This window comes from Eschrichtius robustus, chromosome 2, assembly GCF_028021215.1.
Source record: "Eschrichtius robustus isolate mEscRob2 chromosome 2, mEscRob2.pri, whole genome shotgun sequence".
Taxonomy (NCBI): domain Eukaryota; kingdom Metazoa; phylum Chordata; class Mammalia; order Artiodactyla; family Eschrichtiidae; genus Eschrichtius; species Eschrichtius robustus.
The window spans coordinates 122832764-122852980 of record NC_090825.1 but is presented as its reverse complement, the minus strand read 5'-3'; the positions used below and the strand labels follow the sequence as shown (position 1 = coordinate 122852980).

At 35.7% G+C, this 20217-nt stretch overlaps 1 protein-coding gene and 1 non-coding gene across 2 annotated transcripts in view; both read left to right on the top strand.

Moving 5' to 3' along the window:
- Window positions 1-20217, top strand: part of LARS1 (leucyl-tRNA synthetase 1) — a 74361-nt gene that overhangs the window by 39316 nt on the left and 14828 nt on the right. Inside the window, exons 15-26 of the mRNA XM_068536110.1 lie at window positions 1078-1155; window positions 4697-4782; window positions 4873-4938; window positions 5029-5111; window positions 5519-5657; window positions 6356-6568; window positions 8187-8244; window positions 10030-10093; window positions 13161-13344; window positions 17029-17119; window positions 18358-18498; window positions 19927-20067. Coding sequence (XP_068392211.1) covers window positions 1078-1155; window positions 4697-4782; window positions 4873-4938; window positions 5029-5111; window positions 5519-5657; window positions 6356-6568; window positions 8187-8244; window positions 10030-10093; window positions 13161-13344; window positions 17029-17119; window positions 18358-18498; window positions 19927-20067 — 1344 coding nt within the window. The remainder of the gene's footprint in view (window positions 1-1077; window positions 1156-4696; window positions 4783-4872; window positions 4939-5028; window positions 5112-5518; window positions 5658-6355; window positions 6569-8186; window positions 8245-10029; window positions 10094-13160; window positions 13345-17028; window positions 17120-18357; window positions 18499-19926; window positions 20068-20217) is intronic.
- TRNAQ-CUG (transfer RNA glutamine (anticodon CUG)) lies at window positions 334-406 on the top strand. The gene has a single exon. It is a non-coding gene; the product is annotated as a tRNA-Gln (tRNA).

Here is a 20217-nt window from a genome sequence, read left to right as displayed (position 1 = left end):
ACTTACAGAGCATTTACATATTAACTTACTTATATCTCAAAATAACCTTGTGAAGTAGGCACTTATTCCCGATTTATAGATGAGGAAATTGAGGCACTAAGAGATTAAGAAATTTACCTAAGATCAGCCAGATAGCCAGGCAGAGGCAGAACTGGGACTCACACTAGGCAACTTGGCTCTAAGATTTGTGCTTTTAACCCCTGTGCCATAATGATCAATAACTATAATTTCATAATGATGAATTAAGTAGATATGAAGCATTTTGGTACTTAGAGAATTGGGGCAGAAAAAGAACACGTGTCTTTTCCACTTAAGATAGAAACTATTAAGAATTCCCTGGTGGTCCAGTGGTTAGGACTCTGCACTCTGATTGCTGACGGCCCAGTTTCAATCCCTGGTCAGGGAACTAAAATCCCAATCCCACATGCTGCACAGTGTGGCAAAAAAAAAAAAAAAAAAAAAAAAAAAAAGAAACTATTTGAGAGAGTCAACAGGAGTCAGATAGATGGAGGTCAGAGTATCAGCTGGAAGGAGATTGTGGCTTTGCTCTGTGACAGCAATGGGAAAGTCATTACTTTGCCCTAGAATTAAATCTCCCCACTACGTAAAAGGCAGAGTTGAAAAACAGTAGGCCTTCCTCTAAGAGCCAAGTTTACCACACGGCCAAGCAAAGGAGAATGCTTGCTGACAACAGGCGGAGTTGAAAAGAGAAGCCTAAGTGGGGCCGAGCTGCATTTGCTCAGTTCCTTCTCCTAAAGCCTTCAGGAATGATGTGAGTTAGGGTAGAGGAATCCTCTTCACATGGAAACCTGAGAAGTGGGAAGGAAGTGAGCATTTCTTTCTAATCGTGTTCATAATACTTATCCTAGTTATACTGAAAGAAAAACAAGTGTGTTGTAAATACTAGTTGTCCAAGCTGTGCCAAAATAAAAATTTATGGTTATAAATGTGATAAATTTCACTCTAAAAATATTTTGATTGTGTGTGGAAGTAAATTTAGTTAGGGAAAGTTCTAGGAGGGGCACCCAAAGCAAATTTTAATTGTATGTACTTTTTCCCTACTTCTCATCCTTTTAGGTAATGTTGGTGGATGGATTTAAGGGACAGAAGGTCCAAGACGTAAAGAAGACTATTAAAAACAAGATGATTGACACTGTATGTAATAGGCTATCCTCTGAAGGCTGTTTTAGGAGAAGAGCTTTCAGTTAATAGACTTTACAGTGTTACTTAGCAGTGAGTTCTGTAGTAGAACCTGTAGCTATATTAAAGATATAATTTTGTTTATATATAAAATTGGAGACCTATTTAGCAATTCATTTAACTTGAACATCCCACCTGTAATGTTGATGAAGATAGTGTTCTAAAGTTGGCATGTACAAATCATATACAGAGAATTTTAGTGATGCTTCCTGGCAGGAACCATTCGAGGTACTGGTAATTGACAATTCTTACTTTATGTAGTGCTTTACTTTTTACTTTCATCGTTTTTCCCCTCTTCATTTCTGTTGTAACTTTTTTCTGTTGAGTTACTTAAGTACTTAACTTTTGAAATTGAATTTTTATTTTTGACAGTTGTGTATACCCATAATACAGAGAGACAATGATCTGTAAGTCTTATTAAAATAAAAAAAGCAGCAATTTCCTCTCCATCCTTCCACATTCTCTTAAATTTCTCTTCCTTGGACAGGCTTACTTTCATCTCTTTTAGTTATTTCTTTTAGTATTGACCTCTACCTCTCTTATAGATCTCTAATCTAAATACTTGTAGAGTAATTTTTAAATTTTTCAGTTTTAGCCATCAGCCATAGACTTCCTACTGTGGAAGATCAAGATTTAACTCTTCGCCAACCTGTGTCTTCCTCTCTAACCTCGCATTTGTATACACTTCTCCACCCCCTATCTTCCTAGTATAGGTATATTATAACTTATGTTAGAGCAGTAGTCAGTGTGTACGTTTTTGAGACATGGCTGATCCATAATGTAGTATACAATGAGAACTTCTCTTCCCTAGCTTTTGATTTTCCCTGGAGTTAATAACTGTCTTTTTCTTTTTTTTTCCCCCCACTTTTCTTACTTTTAAATACAGTTACCAATACTTCATCCCCAAACTCTGTCCCGACTGTTTATTTCTCCTCTCAGTACCTTCAAACACATGAGTATGCTATTGTTTACATCTTAGAGAAAGTTCTCCCAGAGCCTTCTGGCCTGTTGTAATTATTCACACCGTTTGCTTACTGTAGGTGTGCACAGATGTCATCTGGGATGTTCCTCCACCATTACTTAGGATTTCCTTTGCTTCTCATGAGTTGGATCTCCTGTTTCCTTGCCCCCATGGCTTCTTCTTTCTTATTTACTTTATTGTTTTGGTGATGCCCTTCCTCTAGTAGTGTTCCTGAAAAAGGGTGCCTGGAAGGTAAATTTTTGTGACCTTCTGTGTCTGAAGTATCTTTATTCTGTCCTCATACTTGAATGCCTGGGTGTAGGATTCTGGGTTAGAAATAATTTTCCCTTAAAAATTTGAAGGCCATTATCCATGGTGTTCTGGTTCAGTGATGCTGTTGAGAAGTCCAAAACCATTCTGGTAATAATGGATCTTTTATAAGTGACCTGTGTCTCCACTGTTCCTTGCACTGCCCCCAACCCTGCCAAAGCTTATAGAATCTTCTCTTTTCTTCCAGTATTTTGAAATTTCATGATGATTTATTTTGGTGTAGGTCAGTTTTCATTCATTCTTCTGGCTGTATGCTGGGCTCCTTCAATCTGGAAACTTATGTTCTCCAATTTGGGGAAAGTTTTTTGACTTTTTTGTTTAATTATTTTATCCCTTCCCATTCTTTATTTTTGCTTTCTGAATTCTTATTATTCAGATATTGGATCTCTTAGACTCTGAAAGTTCTTTTGCTCTTCTATCTGGAGGAGTCCCTCAACTTTTTCTTCCTATGAGTTTTTGTTCATTTGTTTACTGTGTTTTTTATATCTGCTACTTGTGTGCTTGTGCGTGTGTGTATAAATAAATGTTTCTAAGAATTCATTAGAATTTTTTTCGTTGTGTGGAGAATTTCAAATTTATAAAAAAGTGGAGTAGTACAATAAATTCTTGTGTACCTCTTACCCAGCTTCAGCATTTACCAACTCAGAGCCAGTTTAAGAGCTTATTCTTGTTATCTTATCCTTTTTTTATGGGATGCTGCTATTCTTGTTTCAGGGATATGAAATTTTAATCTCTTATTAATCTGAGGAAGACTAACGATATTTAAGAGTGGGTACAAAAAGATGATTGGAACCTTTTTGGATATGGGTAGGGCTTGTCTCTGGGCTTCACTGGGAGAGATCTGGCAGGTCCATTTGGACCTTAGGGAAACCCTGATGTTAGCCTTGATGTTAGTTAGGGCTTCTTGGTTTGTTAGATTCCCCTCAGAAGATTCTTCAGTTTCCGGTTTAAAGGGTCTAAGCTAACTGAGCATTCTGGGAGCTAAACGGCGGAAGATTACTAGGTTGTGTTCCAACACCCAATGTGCTGACTTTCACTTAATCCCTCTTTTTCACTATGATACCCATACCCTCAACTTCGTCAACTCTGGTTGACTCTCTTTTGTCCTCTCCAGAGAGTAAACCTTCACTGTTCTGCTGGCGTAGGAAGGGGCAGTTGCCTGCCTGCATGGTGTGGGATTAGGGTATCTGGGGTTCTAACTTCTTGAAAAGACTTCAGTCAGTCCTCCTGTTTCCAGTCTCATGTTACCTTCTCTTCCAGAACTATCTTGTGCCACAAATCCTGAGCCTTTTTGGAGGTTCTGTAATGCAAACTGAATTGCTTTTCAGCCTTCTCTTCTGTGGGCTTAGGATTCAGCTAGCTTCCTTTGATCTGCTAATACAATTGTCACTCATTCTGCTTTTTAGTTTCCAAAATTTGGTTAATATTATTTCTTCTCCCATTCTTGTTGTCTTTGTAGCTTCATACCATTAAAACAAAAAAAGCCTCTTTGTTGTTATTTTGTTAGAACTTTGAGAGGGAGCAGAGTTAATTAAATGTCTGTTTTTAATTTACCATCTTTAAACCAAAGTCCTACCTATTTAAGTTCAGTGTGAAGAACTTGCATTAAGAATACAGAGCAATGAATCATTTTTTGAATAATGATGCTGAATTTTATTTTAAAAAATTATCCTAGCCTAATAAGTTTGGGATTATAATACATTAAGAGATATTTGTATTTTTTTCTAAAAATAAAATTTACGGTCAGTTTTCTAGTGGAATTTTTCATGATGCTATAAATCTTTAGTAAAAGTATTTTCTGTGTTTAATTTTTGTGCATCTCTTTTTTTTAAAGGCAGTGGTTCCATGCATCTATTTTCTTTATATTTTTATTATAACAAGAATAAAAGGCTGCCATAGGCAGCCTAACCTTCAAACCATAACATTAGAAACTGTTAAACATCTTTCACTCTGAAAAGGAATAAGCTATGCCTAGAGAAGGTGATCCATTTGATGAAGATGCATGCCTTTTCAGAAGCATGTGTTATACAGAAAGAAAAGCAGATAACTTCTACCCTGGGAAGAGGGAAGACATAATGAAAACCTGGGGTTTTGGTTATTGGTGGTAGAGCGTTTTTTTTTTCTAAAAAGTTACTTTTCTTTTCCTTGAGGAATAGAGATTGCCTTGACATAATATCTGATATATTTTTATTTACTTTTGTTTAGGGAGATGCATATATTTACATGGAACCAGAAAAACAAGTTATGTCCAGGTCTTCAGATGAATGTGTCGTGGCCCTGTGTGACCAGTGGTTAGTTTTTCTTATAGCAAGAAGAAATTTCTTCCTGTCACTTTGCTTATCCTTGACTTTTTTTTTGTTAATCAATTTGTCCACTCCTAGGTACTTGGATTATGGAGAAGAGAACTGGAAAAAAAAGACATCCCAGTGCTTGAAGAACCTGGAAACGTAAGATGGGAGAAAATGATAGGGAAGGAGATGAGAAACAGGGAAGACAATGAAGCTGAAGAGAGACACTTTATCTTCTGCTCTCTCTAGGTTCTGTGAGGAGACCAGGAGGAATTTTGAAGCTACCTTAGATTGGCTGCAAGAGCATGCTTGCTCAAGAACTTACGGCTTAGGTAAGGAAACTTCAAATTTTTCTGTTTGAATGACTTTGCCAGTTACACAGCAAATTAACACTTCACCTTTTTTTCTTCTCTTCCAGTGTGTTTCTGAATTGGAAGTGAGAGGTTTTGGTTAGAGGGTGAAGGAAGCTAGGATGTGGTCCCCTACCATCTACCTTGTGGTAGAAGTATCTAATGCCCATATAGCTTTTATGATGCAGTTTTTTTTAATACAAAGTTTCTAGTGCTGCAACCATTTTGTTTTATCTACTTGTTTATTTATATTAATTATTCAAGTAAATTTAAGAACCTAAATAAGTAGCTTTGTCAGTGCTATAGACCTGCTCTTAAAAATGTGAATTTTGTAGATGAAGTGTCTCTTAGGTTCCTCATGCATTAATTATCTTCTTTTTATCTTGCAGGTACTCGTCTGCCGTGGGATGAGCAGTGGCTGATTGAATCACTCTCTGACTCCACTATTTACATGGCATTTTACACAGTTGTACATCTGTTGCAGGGAGGTAACTTGCGTGGACAGGCAGAGTCTCCACTGGGCATCAGGTTGGTAAATGGATAAGGGGAAGGAATGTAATTTGTTAGCATGAGGTGATCTTTTGATTTATGTATTGAAAATTCTTTCTTTTTTTTTTTTTTTTAACTTATTTTATTTTTATTTATTTTTGGCCGTGTTGGGTCTTTGTTGCTGCACACAGGCTTTCTCTAGTTGCAGCGAGTGGGGGCTACTCTTGGTTGCGGTGCGCAGGCTTCTCATTGCGGTGGCTTCTCTTGTTGTGGAGCACGGGCTCTAGGCACGCGGGCTCAGTAGTTGTGGCTCGCAGGCTCTAGAGCACAGGCTCAGTAGTTGTGGCTCACGGGCTTAGTTGTTCCACGGCATGTGGGGTCTTCCCGGACCAGGGTTCAAACCTGTGTCCCCTGCTTTGGCAGGCAGACTCTTAACCACTGCACCACCAGGGAAGCCAGAAAATTCTTTCTAATAATTAGTTTTTATAAGAATTCATTTAGTGGAATTCTGTCATGATATTTTTGCTTTTTTTGCATTGAACTGAGAAAGTAATAAATAGCCCCTTCTCTGTTATCTCTTCTTCATTCTTATGGGAGTCTGTTGTCCTCATTTGTTACTGTAAAACATTAAGAAAGTGATTTCTACTTCACAGTTGGATTAGAATGCTGATTCTTTCAAAGAAATTATATATATATTTTGTTGTTGATGTTTGTTCGTTTCTTTTATTTTAATACAGACCACAGCAGATGACCAAGGAAGTTTGGGATTATGTTTTCTTCAAGGAGGCTCCATTTCCTAAGACTCAGATCCCAAAGGAAAAATTAGATCAGTTAAAGCAGGAATTTGAGTTCTGGTATCCTGTGGATCTTCGAGCGTCTGGCAAGGATCTTATTCCAAATCATCTTTCATATTTCCTTTATAATCATGTGGCTATGTGGCCAGAAGAAAGGTGAGTGCTAAAAAAGATGTGGACTAAATTTATTGATTATTGACAAGGGTGCCTTGTGGCTTCAAATATATAGATGTTATTGTAGGGGGTATAGTTAGATTTAACAGTTACATTCTTTTTCTTACTTTAAATGTACTGAAGGAGAAAGCACACCTTCTCCTATCTGTTATATCCAGAAATCTTCGTACCTACCTTGGGCCACCAAAGCATGTCACATGTCAGGTACTCTGTCAGTAATTCCCTTGACCTGTTACATGACTCATTTGACCTGTTAGATGCTGGAATAAAGGCGATTTCAGACAGAGCCTAGGACATTAGAAAGGGAAGGAAACATCCCTTTAGAGCTGAGAGCCCCAAGGTTCCAGCATTAAGTAGTGATGTTCTGACTAGAATCTAGGTCAAAGATGCATTTTTTAATACCATGTGCTCAAGAGTAATCCTTCTATCATCTTCCCTCTTGATCCAGACATGTCTCTTTGCCTTTCCCTCCTGTCCTCAAGTAGCTGAAGAAACAAACCCCTTCCACTGTTCAAATTTTATTTTGTAAAAGCAATCTCATGGGACTTTTTGTATTTAGGATGAGATTGCATTTAGAATGAGATTACATTTTCTTTCTCAAGAATAAAAGGGAGATTTTGAAGAAGAGGAATAAAATAAATATGATGTGGTTCTTGTCATCCAATTATTTTTCTCTATTGGCTAAAATGTGTTTTTGGAGATATCAGGTGTCTCCGAAGAACTTGTTAGTAACATAGTTGAATATTTATCCCCTTGCATCAAGTTTTGGACATGTATTAGGGTTTTAAAAATTACAGATAAGTGGTAGCTTCAGGTGCTTTTGTCAGACACTCTTCTAATCACTTTTAGTAACTCGTGTAATTTTCACTACAACTTTTCGAGGAAGGTCTGTAATATCCTCATTTTTACGGACAAGGAACCTTCGTGAGGCATAGAGAGCTCAAAATAACTCACCCAGAGTTACCCAGCAATGGCAGAACCAGGATGCAGAGCCCAGCAGTCTGGCTCCAGAACTCTTGCTCTTAACATTACCCCCTACATGATCTCATTGTTAGAATGAATGAATGATATGTACATAGTTTGAAAATTCAGACAGCTCATAAAGGTACAAAGTTAAAAGTGAACTTTCACCCTTTTCCCTATATTAGTCTATTTCCCAAAGCTCATCACTGCTACTGCTTTCTTCTGGAAAATGTATGTATGCATACACCAGCAGCAGATATCTGTACTTGTTTATTTTTTAATTTATACAAAGATGCCACATTATAGACACTATTCTGTCTCTTGTTTTTTCCTTGTAATAGTATATTTCTAAGATCTTTTTATTTTGATATATATATAGCCCTGCCTGTATTTTAAAAATAGTTATAGTATTTCATTGTATTCCTGTACCGTAGTTTATATCAATATAACCAGTCCTTTACTAATGGATACTTTCCTTGTTTTCACTGGTTTCCTGTTATGAACAGGAGTCAATTAATATCCCTGCACATTTGCCTTAGCAATCTTTTATGAATCTTTTAGCATTTACCTCAAATTTTTAAGGCTAAACCATAATCTTTAAATTTTATTTTCTATCTTTAAACATTTTCCTGTCAAGTGATAAATGGCCTGTAGCTGTGAGAGCAAATGGACATCTCCTCCTCAACTCTGAGAAGGTAAGGCTCATTGCCTCTTGAAAGGTTAAAATGCTACAGAAAAGTTTTTTAGATTTAGGATGTTGTACTTTTTAAATAAAGAATGTGAAAATCAGAGAGTTAAATATTTTCCATTTAAAATGTTTAGGACTACCAGCGTAAATGAGAAGTTTATCTTTAAAATTGAGTGAGTGGAGTAGATAGTATTAATTGAGAGGTGGGATGGGGAAAACTTCCCTATTATAACATTTGTATTAGAGTGGCAAAGGGTGACACAAATTATTATGGGAGGAGAGAGAGAAAGGGACAGGAAATGTAAAGATCCTAGCATTGTGACCCGACAATATCTTTCTCATTAAGTTGAGAAAATAATTTGGTGGTTTTTGCTTTATAATGTGTCTGGCCACTAAATTAGAATAATAGAATTTTGGAGTTTATAGGATTTTTAAATGTCATTTAATGCTTCTTTCCAGATGGTATCTCTCTCCCCATACTACTGCAACTTCCCCTTTACGTTACCACTACTAATATATTCAATATATGATTTTTTTTATGCTACATAAGACTTCACCTAATTATTCAATATCCTCAACAGGAGTTATGCCAACCTCTTGACAAGCCCTTGTTTGCCCCTATGATGCTTTTGTGTACATTAGAAAGGGGCACCCTTCCTCAACTAAACAAAAAAAAATTAAGTTACAATATTATTTATTTCTCATTAATAACAATTGTAACAAGTTGGACTTTTTCCAACCAGTGAATCTTGCTACATCTGTTGGAATATTAATGGTAAGAGAATATTCATTGCTATAGGTGTGTCATAATGAAAATAGTTATAGATTTAAACATAGCAGATGATATGAATTGCAAAATGAGGTGTTATTTTTTACCAGTGTCCTAATATTGAAAGGGAATAAAAAAGTTCATGTAAGGTAATCGGTACATTAGGCTGAAAAATAGCTATTTTATAGATTTTGTTAACATCAACAAGGACTTTTGATTATCAAACTCATTTGTTCTTTGTAGGTCAAAGTGAACCGTATATATTTATATATATGTATGTGTATATATGTGTGTATGTATATGTGAGTATATAAATATGAATCCTGTTATAACATGACATTTCCTTTGGTCTCCACATTGTTGTGCTATACGTACATTATACTCATTTTATTAGAACAAAATATTTTACTGCCATATAGTTGAAAATTGATAGAATGACCACCTTTCTTTGGTATCAGCAAAGTTACAAAAATATAAACATTTTTTAAATAATAAAGATTGCTAGGCTGGGCACAGTTCCTCCTTAGTTGTGCTGCCTTCAGGCAGAGCACAACTTGAGTAGCCAGTTGTGACCCTAATGACAGGAGGTTCCCTAAAACCCTAATTTTGACCTCATGAGCTTGTCCATTCATTTCTGAATGACTCTGTAAAGCTGAATGACTCTGTAATTGCTGTAAAGCTCTTCTTTATGACCAGCTGAAGTGTTGCAGAGTTATAGTGGAATCATCCACGTGTCTAAACCAATTCCCAAGGGACAGTATTGGTTAATGGAAGGAGTCGTGGACCGAGTATCAGACTGGAGATGCTGTCCTAGCTTTGTCACTGACTAGGTTAGTGACTCAGACAAGTCACTTCAGTTTTCTCCTCTGTAAAGTTAGTATAAGGTATCTTTTCCTTTCCATGTTTCTGATCCTTTTGGTTTTTATCTGATTGTGGCCAACCCATTAATTTGATGTGGCTGATTTGGTTTATTTTATTTATATATACTCTTACTAATGCCTGATCATTGACTTTCTCTTTCAGATGTCAAAATCCACAGGCAACTTCCTCACTTTGACCCAAGCTCTTGACAAATACTCAGCCGATGGTGAGTATGCTTTTTTATTATTGCTGTTGCATAGTGTCCAGTTCTCCTCAGATTACAGAAGGCAAGTTAGCATTGTTGTTTCAGTTTCATTGCTTTTCTCTTTCGCTTTTACCAATACTTTAAAATACTCATGTTTTCTTTGTGTACAGGAACGTAATTTTTAAAACATAAGAATTGCTGATCTGATCTGTTTAGGAACAAATTTAAGCTAAGATTATTAGAGTCTTCTTTCAAAGGAAACTCACTGTGCTACCTGGTTTGTTCCTAATTTCATGCTACTTCTAAGATTAAAGAGTTGGTTTGTAGGGGGACTTCCCTGGTGGTCCAGTGGTTAGGACTTCGCCCTCCAATGCAGGGGGTGCGGGTTCGATCCCTGGTCGGGGAGCTAAGATCCCACATGCCTTGCGGCCAAAAAACCAAAGCATAGAAGAGAAGCAATGTTGTAACAAATTCAATAAAGACTTTAAAAATGTTCCACATCAAAAAAAAAAATCTTAAAGAAAAAAAAAAAGAGTTGGTTTGTAGAGATGTTAAGTATGTAGGAAGCTTTTTCAAAGTATTTCCTCCATATTTGGTATACATATAAGTGACTTGAACCTAGGAGCATTCATTTCTTCAAAAAATATGTTTTCCTTGGCCTCATTACTATTCCATTTAACTGTTACTTTGTCAAGAGAAGAAATGCACTGTCTAACCTGAAAGAACCAGTCATTTCTTATGTAACCCAGTCTTTGGTCATCATGGCTGATCATTTGCTGATCATGGCTACCATAGTTTGAGACTACACTGAAGGGGATGGGGAAGAACTAACCTAAGTTACATAGAAAAACAGTATTTTGACTGAACGCAGTAAGGCAAAAAGAACTGTACACAAATCCTGTAGTTACTTTTTTTTTTAAAGAGGTGTAGATTAGCAATTCTGAAACTTTTATGGGTTTACTGGGATTTAACAAATAAATATATTATAGATGAGAGCTCATTGTCAGAAGCTATAAATAGGTCAAGAGGAAATGCTAGAATGAACCCTGTGGTGTTGGATTGGAATTGGCAACATCAGTATGAACTCACGGGTTTTATTTTACATACAGACAGATATAAAAATAAACATAGATTTATGTGTGGGTTAGTATACATGCATTTATTTTCCTAGTTCTTTGCTGAGAGAGCCCATGGACAGTGAAACACCTGGCATTCAGATCTTGGTTTCTAAATACCATTCTCCAATAAAAGGAACTAGGGCTCCTAGGAGAAGGGTTGATTTGAGGGCTGGAGTAGGGAAAATACAAGATGAGCATGGAACATTTTATGATGCCAGAAAGTAAGGAAATGTTTCAAAAAGGATGGGGACAGTTTGAAAGGGCACAGGAGCCAACCTGACGGGGCTCCCAATTGCCCACGCTAGAGCAATTTAGGAAACAAAGTAAGTAATGATAGTATTGAATTATAACCCAGTGAATAAATTAAATATTTATGAATCCATATGAATGTATAGTAATAATTGAATAAATAAATAAGTGGGGGAGTAGGGACTGTTCTTCCTTTCAGAAGAATTCCAAGTAATAAAGTAGAAGGATTGAGTGAAATATAAAATCACCGTTAGACAAACATCATAGTAATATTGTCACAGACAAGATCCATCAGTGGTTGCCAAAATCAATGGGTGAAAGTTAAAAAAAAAAAAAAAAGATTATTTGCATATTCTCAGAGTATCTCTCCCAAGATATTTCTTAATCACAAAGGGAAAAACAGTAACTTTACAGTGGAGAAACTTGGCAGACAGTCTACCTGACCAAGTGAGGAAGGTTTGCAATAATAGTAATAAGCCATATCAATATTACCTACCTCCCTGATAATGATGCACTGAGAAAGACACACAGCATCACTTTTGTGATATTCTTGTCAGAGGTTCATAACATCAGTTTAATCATGAGAAAACATCAGACAAACCCAAGTTGGGAGAAATTCTATTAAATACCTGACTACTGTTCATCAGAAGTCAAGGTCCAGGACAGACTGAGAAACTGTCACAGGTTTGAAGAGACCAAGGAGATACAACAGTCAAATGCAAGGTGGGATTCTGGATTGGATCCTAGAACAGAGAAGGATATTAGAGGATGCACTGGTGAAATTTGAATAAAGTCTGTAGTTCAGTTAATAGTATCATACTAATGTTAACTTCCTGCTTTTGAAACTGTGGTTGTGTAAGTTGTTAACATTAAGAGAGTCCGGTAAATGGTATATGTTTATTCTCATCTTTGGCATCTTTTCTGTAACTGTAAAATTTTTCAATATAAAAAATTAAAAAATGTGTTCAGCTTCTTGTGTATTGTAAAAGATGTTTAATGCATACATAACTTGATGTTACATATTCTCATCTCCTCCTTTAAGGCGCAGATGGTAGCATATACCCTACATACTGTTTTGAAATTTGCCTTCTTCACTTAGTTCATATTTGAGATCACTTCATGTTGATATACAAGAGTTACCTCACTCTTTTACAGCAATATAGTCTTCCATTGCAAGGATGTCCTGTAATTTATTTAGACTCTTATTGATGATTTTTTCAGTATTTTAGAATGGAAGATTTTGGTTGAAAAGTTGTATTTCGTTAGTAGGAAAGTTGGAAGAATCTGCTTTTAGGACTAAGAAAATCTGTATTTGTGCACATAAGGCACTTCTGTGTGTTCTTAATGCATTAAAATATAGTAATATTTTGCTACCTGTAAATGAGGCTGAGATGTTGATAGGGATATCTTTCCCCAGTTTATCATTTTTTCCCTCTGCCTCATTAAAGATCACTTTATCTCATTAACTCAACATGCCTGAGAAGAAACACATATTGATGCTAAGTGTATGCAAATCAATACAGAAAATTCAAATATTTTAGCAACATCATTATGGATTCTACTTTTGGTGATCTTTATTTTTGCTGTTGATATATGTAGTCCTTTAAAGCGTTTGTTATTTCTTAATTTGTATGTAGGCTTGGCAGTGTACTCAACTGGATACGTAGTTGATATGCAGTAACCACATTTTTAAATCATCGATTGAGTTTTTCTTCTTCCAGGAATGCGCTTGGCTCTAGCTGATGCTGGTGACACTGTTGAAGATGCTAACTTTGTGGAAACCATGGCAGATGCAGGTATTCTCCGTCTGTACACCTGGGTGGAATGGGTGAAAGAAATGGTTGCCAACTGGGATAGCCTAAGAAGTGGTCCTGCCAGCACCTTCAATGATAGAGTTTTTGCCAGGTAATCTATGGACCCCAACCACTTTGTACTTTAGAGTTGCTTAGTCCTGGTGTATTTTTAAGTTTTCTTTTTTTTCCTCATTAAATAAATTAGAAGTTAATGATAACTACTATTCACTGAAAGCTTACTTGTGCCAGGTACTATGCTAATTACTTTGCATCCATTATCTGATTTTAGCCTTCCAGCAATTTTATATGTTAAAGATATTATTAGCTCTATTTTATAGTTAAAGAAATTGAAGCTTAGAAAAATTAAGTATTTCATTAAATGTCTCAAAGCTGGTAATTTCAAACTTGGGATATGAATTTGTTTCTGTCTCCAAAGCCCATTCTCATGACCATTTTACCGTGCTGTCTTGCATTAGAGGAGGGTGGAATGGTTAAAGGAAAAGTAGGTTAAAGGAAAAGAATTGTCTTTTTTCTTCTTTTTTCCTTCAAAAAACATTTATCAGTCTCTTTGTATCAGGAACATCCTAAGCACTGGTATTACAAAGATGAATAAGACTTGATCCTTCATTGTAATCTAGCAGGAGAGAAAAACACTTACCCAACCAATTATAAGTGCAATAGTAGGGATAGAGGGAAATTAGAGGAGATGGCATGTGAGTTCTGGGTTTCTTGAAAAATAAACCTAATTTTTGAGGGAGAGGAGAAAGCCATGGAAAGAGTATGGTATTTATTTGAAGTGTACAGTATGTGGAGGGCAGAAGTAGGAGATCAAACAAGTTGGGGCCTTATTAGGCCAAATTATGAAGGGCCTGAGGTAGCGTAGGGAATATTTTTTTAATCCAATGTCAGTTGTTTAAAATGCAACAATTAAACCTGACTACAGCCTTAGTAAAGCTATTTTCATATTGCATTTTGGGCTTCTTAATAAAGTTTCCAGCAAGGAATTTTTTTGTTTTTTTAATTTTTGAATTTAATTTTATTTATTTTTTTATACAGCAGGTTCTTATTAGTCATCAATTTTATACACATCAGTGTATACATGTCAGTCCCAATCGCCCAATTCATCACACCACCATCCCCACCACCCCGCGGCTTTCCCCCCCTTGGTGTCCATATGTTTGTTCTCTACATCTGTGTCTCAACTTCTGCCCTGCAAACCAGTTCATATGTACCATTTTTCTAGGTTCCACATATATGTGTTAATATACGATATTTGTTTTTCTCTTTCTGACTTAACTTCACTCTGTATGACAGTCTCTAGATCCATTCACGTCTCAACAAATGACCCAATTTCGTTCCTTTTTATGGCTGAGTAATATTCCATTGTATATATGTACCACAACTTCTTTATCCATTCGTCTGTCGATGGGCATTTAGGTTGCTTCCATGACCTGGCTATTGTAAATAGTGCTGCAATGAACATTGGGGTGCATGTGTCTTTTTGAATTATGGTTTTCTCTGGGTATATACCCAGTAGTGGGATTGCTGGATCATATGGTAATTCTATTTTTAGTTTTTTAAGGAACCTCCATACTGTTGTCCTTAGTGGCTGTATCAATTTAACATTCCCACCAACAGTGCAAGAGGGTTCCCTTTTCTCCACACCTTCTCCAGCATTTGTTGTTTGTAGATTTTCTGAGGATGCCCATTCTAACTGGTATGAGGTGATACCTCATTGTAGTTTTGATTTGCATTTCTCTAATCATTAGTGATGTTGAGCAGCTTTTCATGTGCTTCTTGGCCATCTGTATGTCTTCTTTGGAGAAATGTCTATTTAGGTCTTCGGCCCATTTTTGGATTGGGTTGTTTGTTTTTTTTTAATATTGAGCTGCATGAGCTGTTTATATATTTTGGAGATTAATCCTTTGTCCTTTGATTCATTTGCAAATATTTTCTCCCATTCTGAGGGTTGTCTTTTCGTCTTGTTTCTGGTTTCCTTTGCTGTGCAAAAGCTTTGAACTTTCATTAGGTCCCATTTGTTTAGTTTTGTTTTTATTTCCATTACTCTAGGAGGAGGATCAAAAAATATCTTGCTGTGATTTATGACAAAGAGTGCTCTTCCTATGTTTTTCTTTAAGAGTTTTATAGTGTCCGGTCTTACATTTAGGTCTCAAATCCATTTTGAGTTTATTTTTGTGTATGGTGTTAGGGAGAGTTCTAATTTCATTCTTTTACATGTAGCTGTCCAGTTTTCCCAGCACCACTTATTGAAGAGACTATCTTTTCTCCATTGTATATCTTTGCCTCCTTTGTCATAGATTAGTTGACCATAGGTGCGTGGGTTTATCTCTGGGCTTTCGATCTTGTTCCATTGATCTATATTTCTGTTTTTGTGCCAGTACCATATTGTCTTGATTACTGTAGCTTTGTAGTATAGTCTGAAGTCAGGGAGTCTGATTCCTCCAGCTCTGTTTTTTCCCTCAAGACTGCTTTGGCCATTCGGGGTCTTTTGTGTCTCCATACAAATTTTAAGATGATTTGTTCTAGTTCCGTAAAAAATGCCATGGGTAATTTGATAGGGATTGCGTTGAATCTGTAGATTGCTTTGGGTAGTATAGTCATTTTCACAATATTGATTCTTCCAGTCCAAGAACATGGTATATCTCTCCATCTGTTGGTATCATCTTTAATTTCTTTCATCAGTGTCTTATGGTTTTCTGCATAGAGGTCTTTTGTCTCCCTAGGTAGGTTTATTCCTAGGTATTTTATTCTTTCTGTTGCAATGGTAAATGGGAGTGTTTCCTTAATTTCACTTTCACATTTTTCATCATTAGTATATAGGAATGCAAGGGATTTCTGTGCAGTAATTTTGTATCCTGCTACTTTACCAAATTCATTGATTAGCTCTAGTAGTTTTCCGGTGGCATCTTTAGGATTCTCTATGTATAGTATCATGTCATCTGCAAACAGTGACAGTTTTACTTCTTCTTTTCCAATTTGTATTCCTTTTATTTCTTTTTCTTCTCTGATTGCCGTGGCTAGGACTTCCAAAACTATGTTGAATACTAGTGGTGAGAGTGGACATCCTTGTCTCATTCCTGATCTTAGAGGAAATGCTTTCAGTTTTTCACCATTGAGAATGATGTTTGCTGTGGGTTTGTCATATATGGCCTTTATTATGTTGAGGTAGGTTCCCTCTATGCCCACTTTCTGGAGAGTTTTTATCATAAATGGGTGTTGAATTTTGTCAAAAGCTTTTTCTGCATCTATTGAGATGATCATATGGTGTTTATTCTTCAATTTGTGAATATGGTTTATCACATTGATTGATTTACGTATATTGAAGAATCCTTGCATCTCTGGGATGAATCCCGCTTGATCATGGTGTATGATCCTTTTAATGTGTTGTTGGATTCTGTTTGCTAGTATTTTGTTGAGGATTTTTGCATCTATATTCATCAGTGATATTGGTCTGTAATTTTCTGTTTTTGTAGTATCTTTGTCTGATTTTGGTATCAGGGTGACCATCAAGGAATTTTTAAACAAGCATGTGGTTAACTGTTGTCATAAACAGGAGCCCTAAGTAGTGTTACGACAATACTCAAGAGTGGATAGACAGTGGGAGGCTGCAATAGTCAGTTTTGAGGAACACAAAGATGGTTTTGTAGTTGAGCAGTCTTAAATGTTTCATGCATTGTTCTCATTTTAATGTTTATTAGTATGTGTGGAAGTTTTTTATACCTATATATATGTACTTGCCTTTAAACTCAATTACCTTTTTTTTCCTATTCAATAGTGAAATGAATGCAGGCATTATAAAAACAGATCAAAACTATGAAAAGATGATGTTTAAAGAAGCTTTGAAAACAGGGTTTTTTGAGTTTCAGGTAGGCTATTCTTTTAGTAGCTATAAAATATGTCATTGTGAATATGATGTATTTCTTCTTTTTTCCCCTCCTGCTGTAGCATTATAACTCATCTTAAGTGGAGACTGAAAATTTGTAAAATATTCAATAAATTGTGATTTTAAATAGTTTTCTTGGGTACTTTTTCTATTATGTCTCTTTAATATAAGTAATTCTATTCTTAGTTGAGCTGTGGGTTAATAAAGATGTTAAATCTAAAAATTAGTCAGGTTTTCCAGGAAAACATTTTGAAGTTGATAAAAAAACAAAGGCATAATTGTAACTAATTGCTATTAGTTTGAAAGCAAACAGTTTCTGAGGTTTTCCACAAGGTGTCAGCATATCCTCAGGTTTGGCAGTTCAAGTGCTTAAAGTAAAAATGTAGCTTTCCTCAGTCAGTTTTGTAAAATATCACATTGGGATTTATGTAACTTGGTTTTCAGAGATGTGATTAAATAAGGATAAGTGCTGAGCATAGCAGTGTGTCATATTTACAGCCTTTTTGATGCTATTAATACATGCTACTCAGCATTCACCCTTAGTACACAGTTTAAATTGTTCATCTTTTATGTCCATTGCAAAATGTCTTTTTCAGATATTTTTCTTGAGAATCAGTATAAAACTGCATTATCCTTTTGTTAGGATTGATTTACATTTTTTTTTTTCTGAAAAACAGGGCTAAGTGAACATTTATTTGATTTTAGAATTGAAAAAATATTTCCTAATCATAAAAACAAAAGAAAGGAATAACCAAAAAAATTCTGATGAATTTGCCAACATAGATAAGAAAATCATAACTGAAATCATCTTAAAAATACACAGTTAATTGGAAAATTATTTGCAGTCTGTATTTCAGTATTTTGACAAGCCCATCAAAAAAATACTAATGGTCCAAAGAACAATGACCAAAGGACATGAACAAACAACGCCCCCAAAAGAATCCTAAATGGCTAAGAAATGCTTAAAAAGAAATGCTTAATAGCAAAGATTATCAAAGATGTATAAATTTAAACAATTTATTGTTTTTAACCTAAGGATTGATATACATTTATTTTCAGGCTGTTAAAAATAAAGTAAAACCTTTACTAAAGTTTATTATGGAATTTTAAAAGACTAAATACTTAAAAATGCATTAAAATAGAGATACTGAGTTTTTTTTCCTATAATTTTATTTTAAAGAAGTGGGGGAGAGAAATGGTAAATAATTCCAAATTTTGTAGGCTGCGAAAGATAAGTACCGTGAATTGGCCATAGAAGGGATGCACCGAGACCTCGTCTTCCGGTTTATTGAAGTTCAGACACTTCTCTTGGCTCCATTCTGTCCTCATTTGTGTGAGCACATCTGGACACTCCTGGGAAAGGTAGCTTTATGCATTTAAGATGTTCTGGGTGGTTTTGATTTTGGCCTCATTAAATAAATGTTGGGATAATAATGTTACTTAAGAGAGAAAGACTGAAAATGAGTATCTCAAGAATAATGTTGGGTTCATTATCTCATAATTATTACAGCAGCTTAAACTGAAGCTACATCGGGTATATATGCCTTAATTTATACACACACGGTGTATATATTTTATCTTATTTTATTAAAAAAATTTTTTTTAAATTTATTTATTTAATTTATTTTTGGCTGTGTTGGGTCTTCGTTGCTGTGCGTGGGCTTTCTCTAGTTGTGGCGAGCGGGGGCTACCCTTCGTTGTGGTGTGTGGGCTTCTCATTGCGGTGGCTTGTCTCATTGCAGGGCACGGGCTCTGGGCACGCGGGCTTCAGTAGTGGCACGTGGGCTCGGTAGTTGTGGCTCGCAGGCTCTAGAGCACAGGCTCAGTAGTTGTGGCAAACAGGCTTAGTTGCTCCGTGGCATGTGGGGTCTTCCCAGACCAGGGCTCAAACCCGTGTCCTCTGCATTGGCAGGCAGATTCTTAACCGCTGCGCCACCAGGGAGGCCCCCCTTTTTTTAATTTTTAAAAAATTTATTTATTTTATTTATTGTATATATTTTAATAACGTGACTTTGTGCATGTTGTTTATCACCTAATTCTTATTAGGAAATGTTATAATACATTTGAATACATTCAAATAATATGTATTTGAATACATGTATAACTAATACTGTTTTCTCAACTGTTTGTTTAGAAAGGTGAAAATATTGAGAAAGATGTAAATAACTGTTATGAGCTGCTTATAAACAAAGATAGAAGTGTATACTTGCATAAATATTCTTGTTTTATATAAAATTCCTGGCATATATAGGGCTGCATATTCAGGGATATTATATTAGCATTCTTACTGTGAAGATAAATTTATTTCTCCCAGGCTTACAGATAAACAGATTGGCTGATTTAATAACTCCTTTCCAGCGTTATTAGCCAAGCTCTTTTGTATTTTTCAATGTGTGAACAATGCAAAAATGTGCTCATGATATATATTCCAAATAGCCATACTTTCAGTACTGGATGTATTAATAGGATAAAAACTGAGAGTATGCATAATTTATATAACAAAGATTAAATTTAGGCAAACTAGCATTACATAATTTTCTTTGAAAGTGAGCATATGTGTGTGGGTATCAATATGCTTGTACAAATGGATGCTAATTAAGAATGTAGAGTCAGACTTCACAGCTTGGATTCTAGGGAACATTAGATCAGGGTCTGTGGAAGCGTGTTATGTGTAGTCAGGTTTGAACTTTGAGCACACAGTTACACGCTATGCCTTGGTATGAAACTGTAACCAAGAATCATAAAATAGTTGTGTTGTCTAATCTCACTGAACCTTTTTTTTTTTTTAAGCCCGACTCAGTTATGAATGCTTCATGGCCTCTGGCAGGTCCTGTGGATGAAACCTTGATACGCTCCTCACAATATCTCATGGAAGTAGCACATGACCTTAGACTGAGACTCAAGAACTATATGATACCTGCTAAAGGGAAGGTGAAGTCATTTTTTTTTTTTGAAATGTCATTCCTTAAAAGTTATTGGTCAAATAACATTTAATAGTAATGAAAATAAAGACAACTTTCATTAGGACTATTTTCATTGCTAATGTAGGGCTATTTTCATTTCTAATGCAGTTCTATTGTA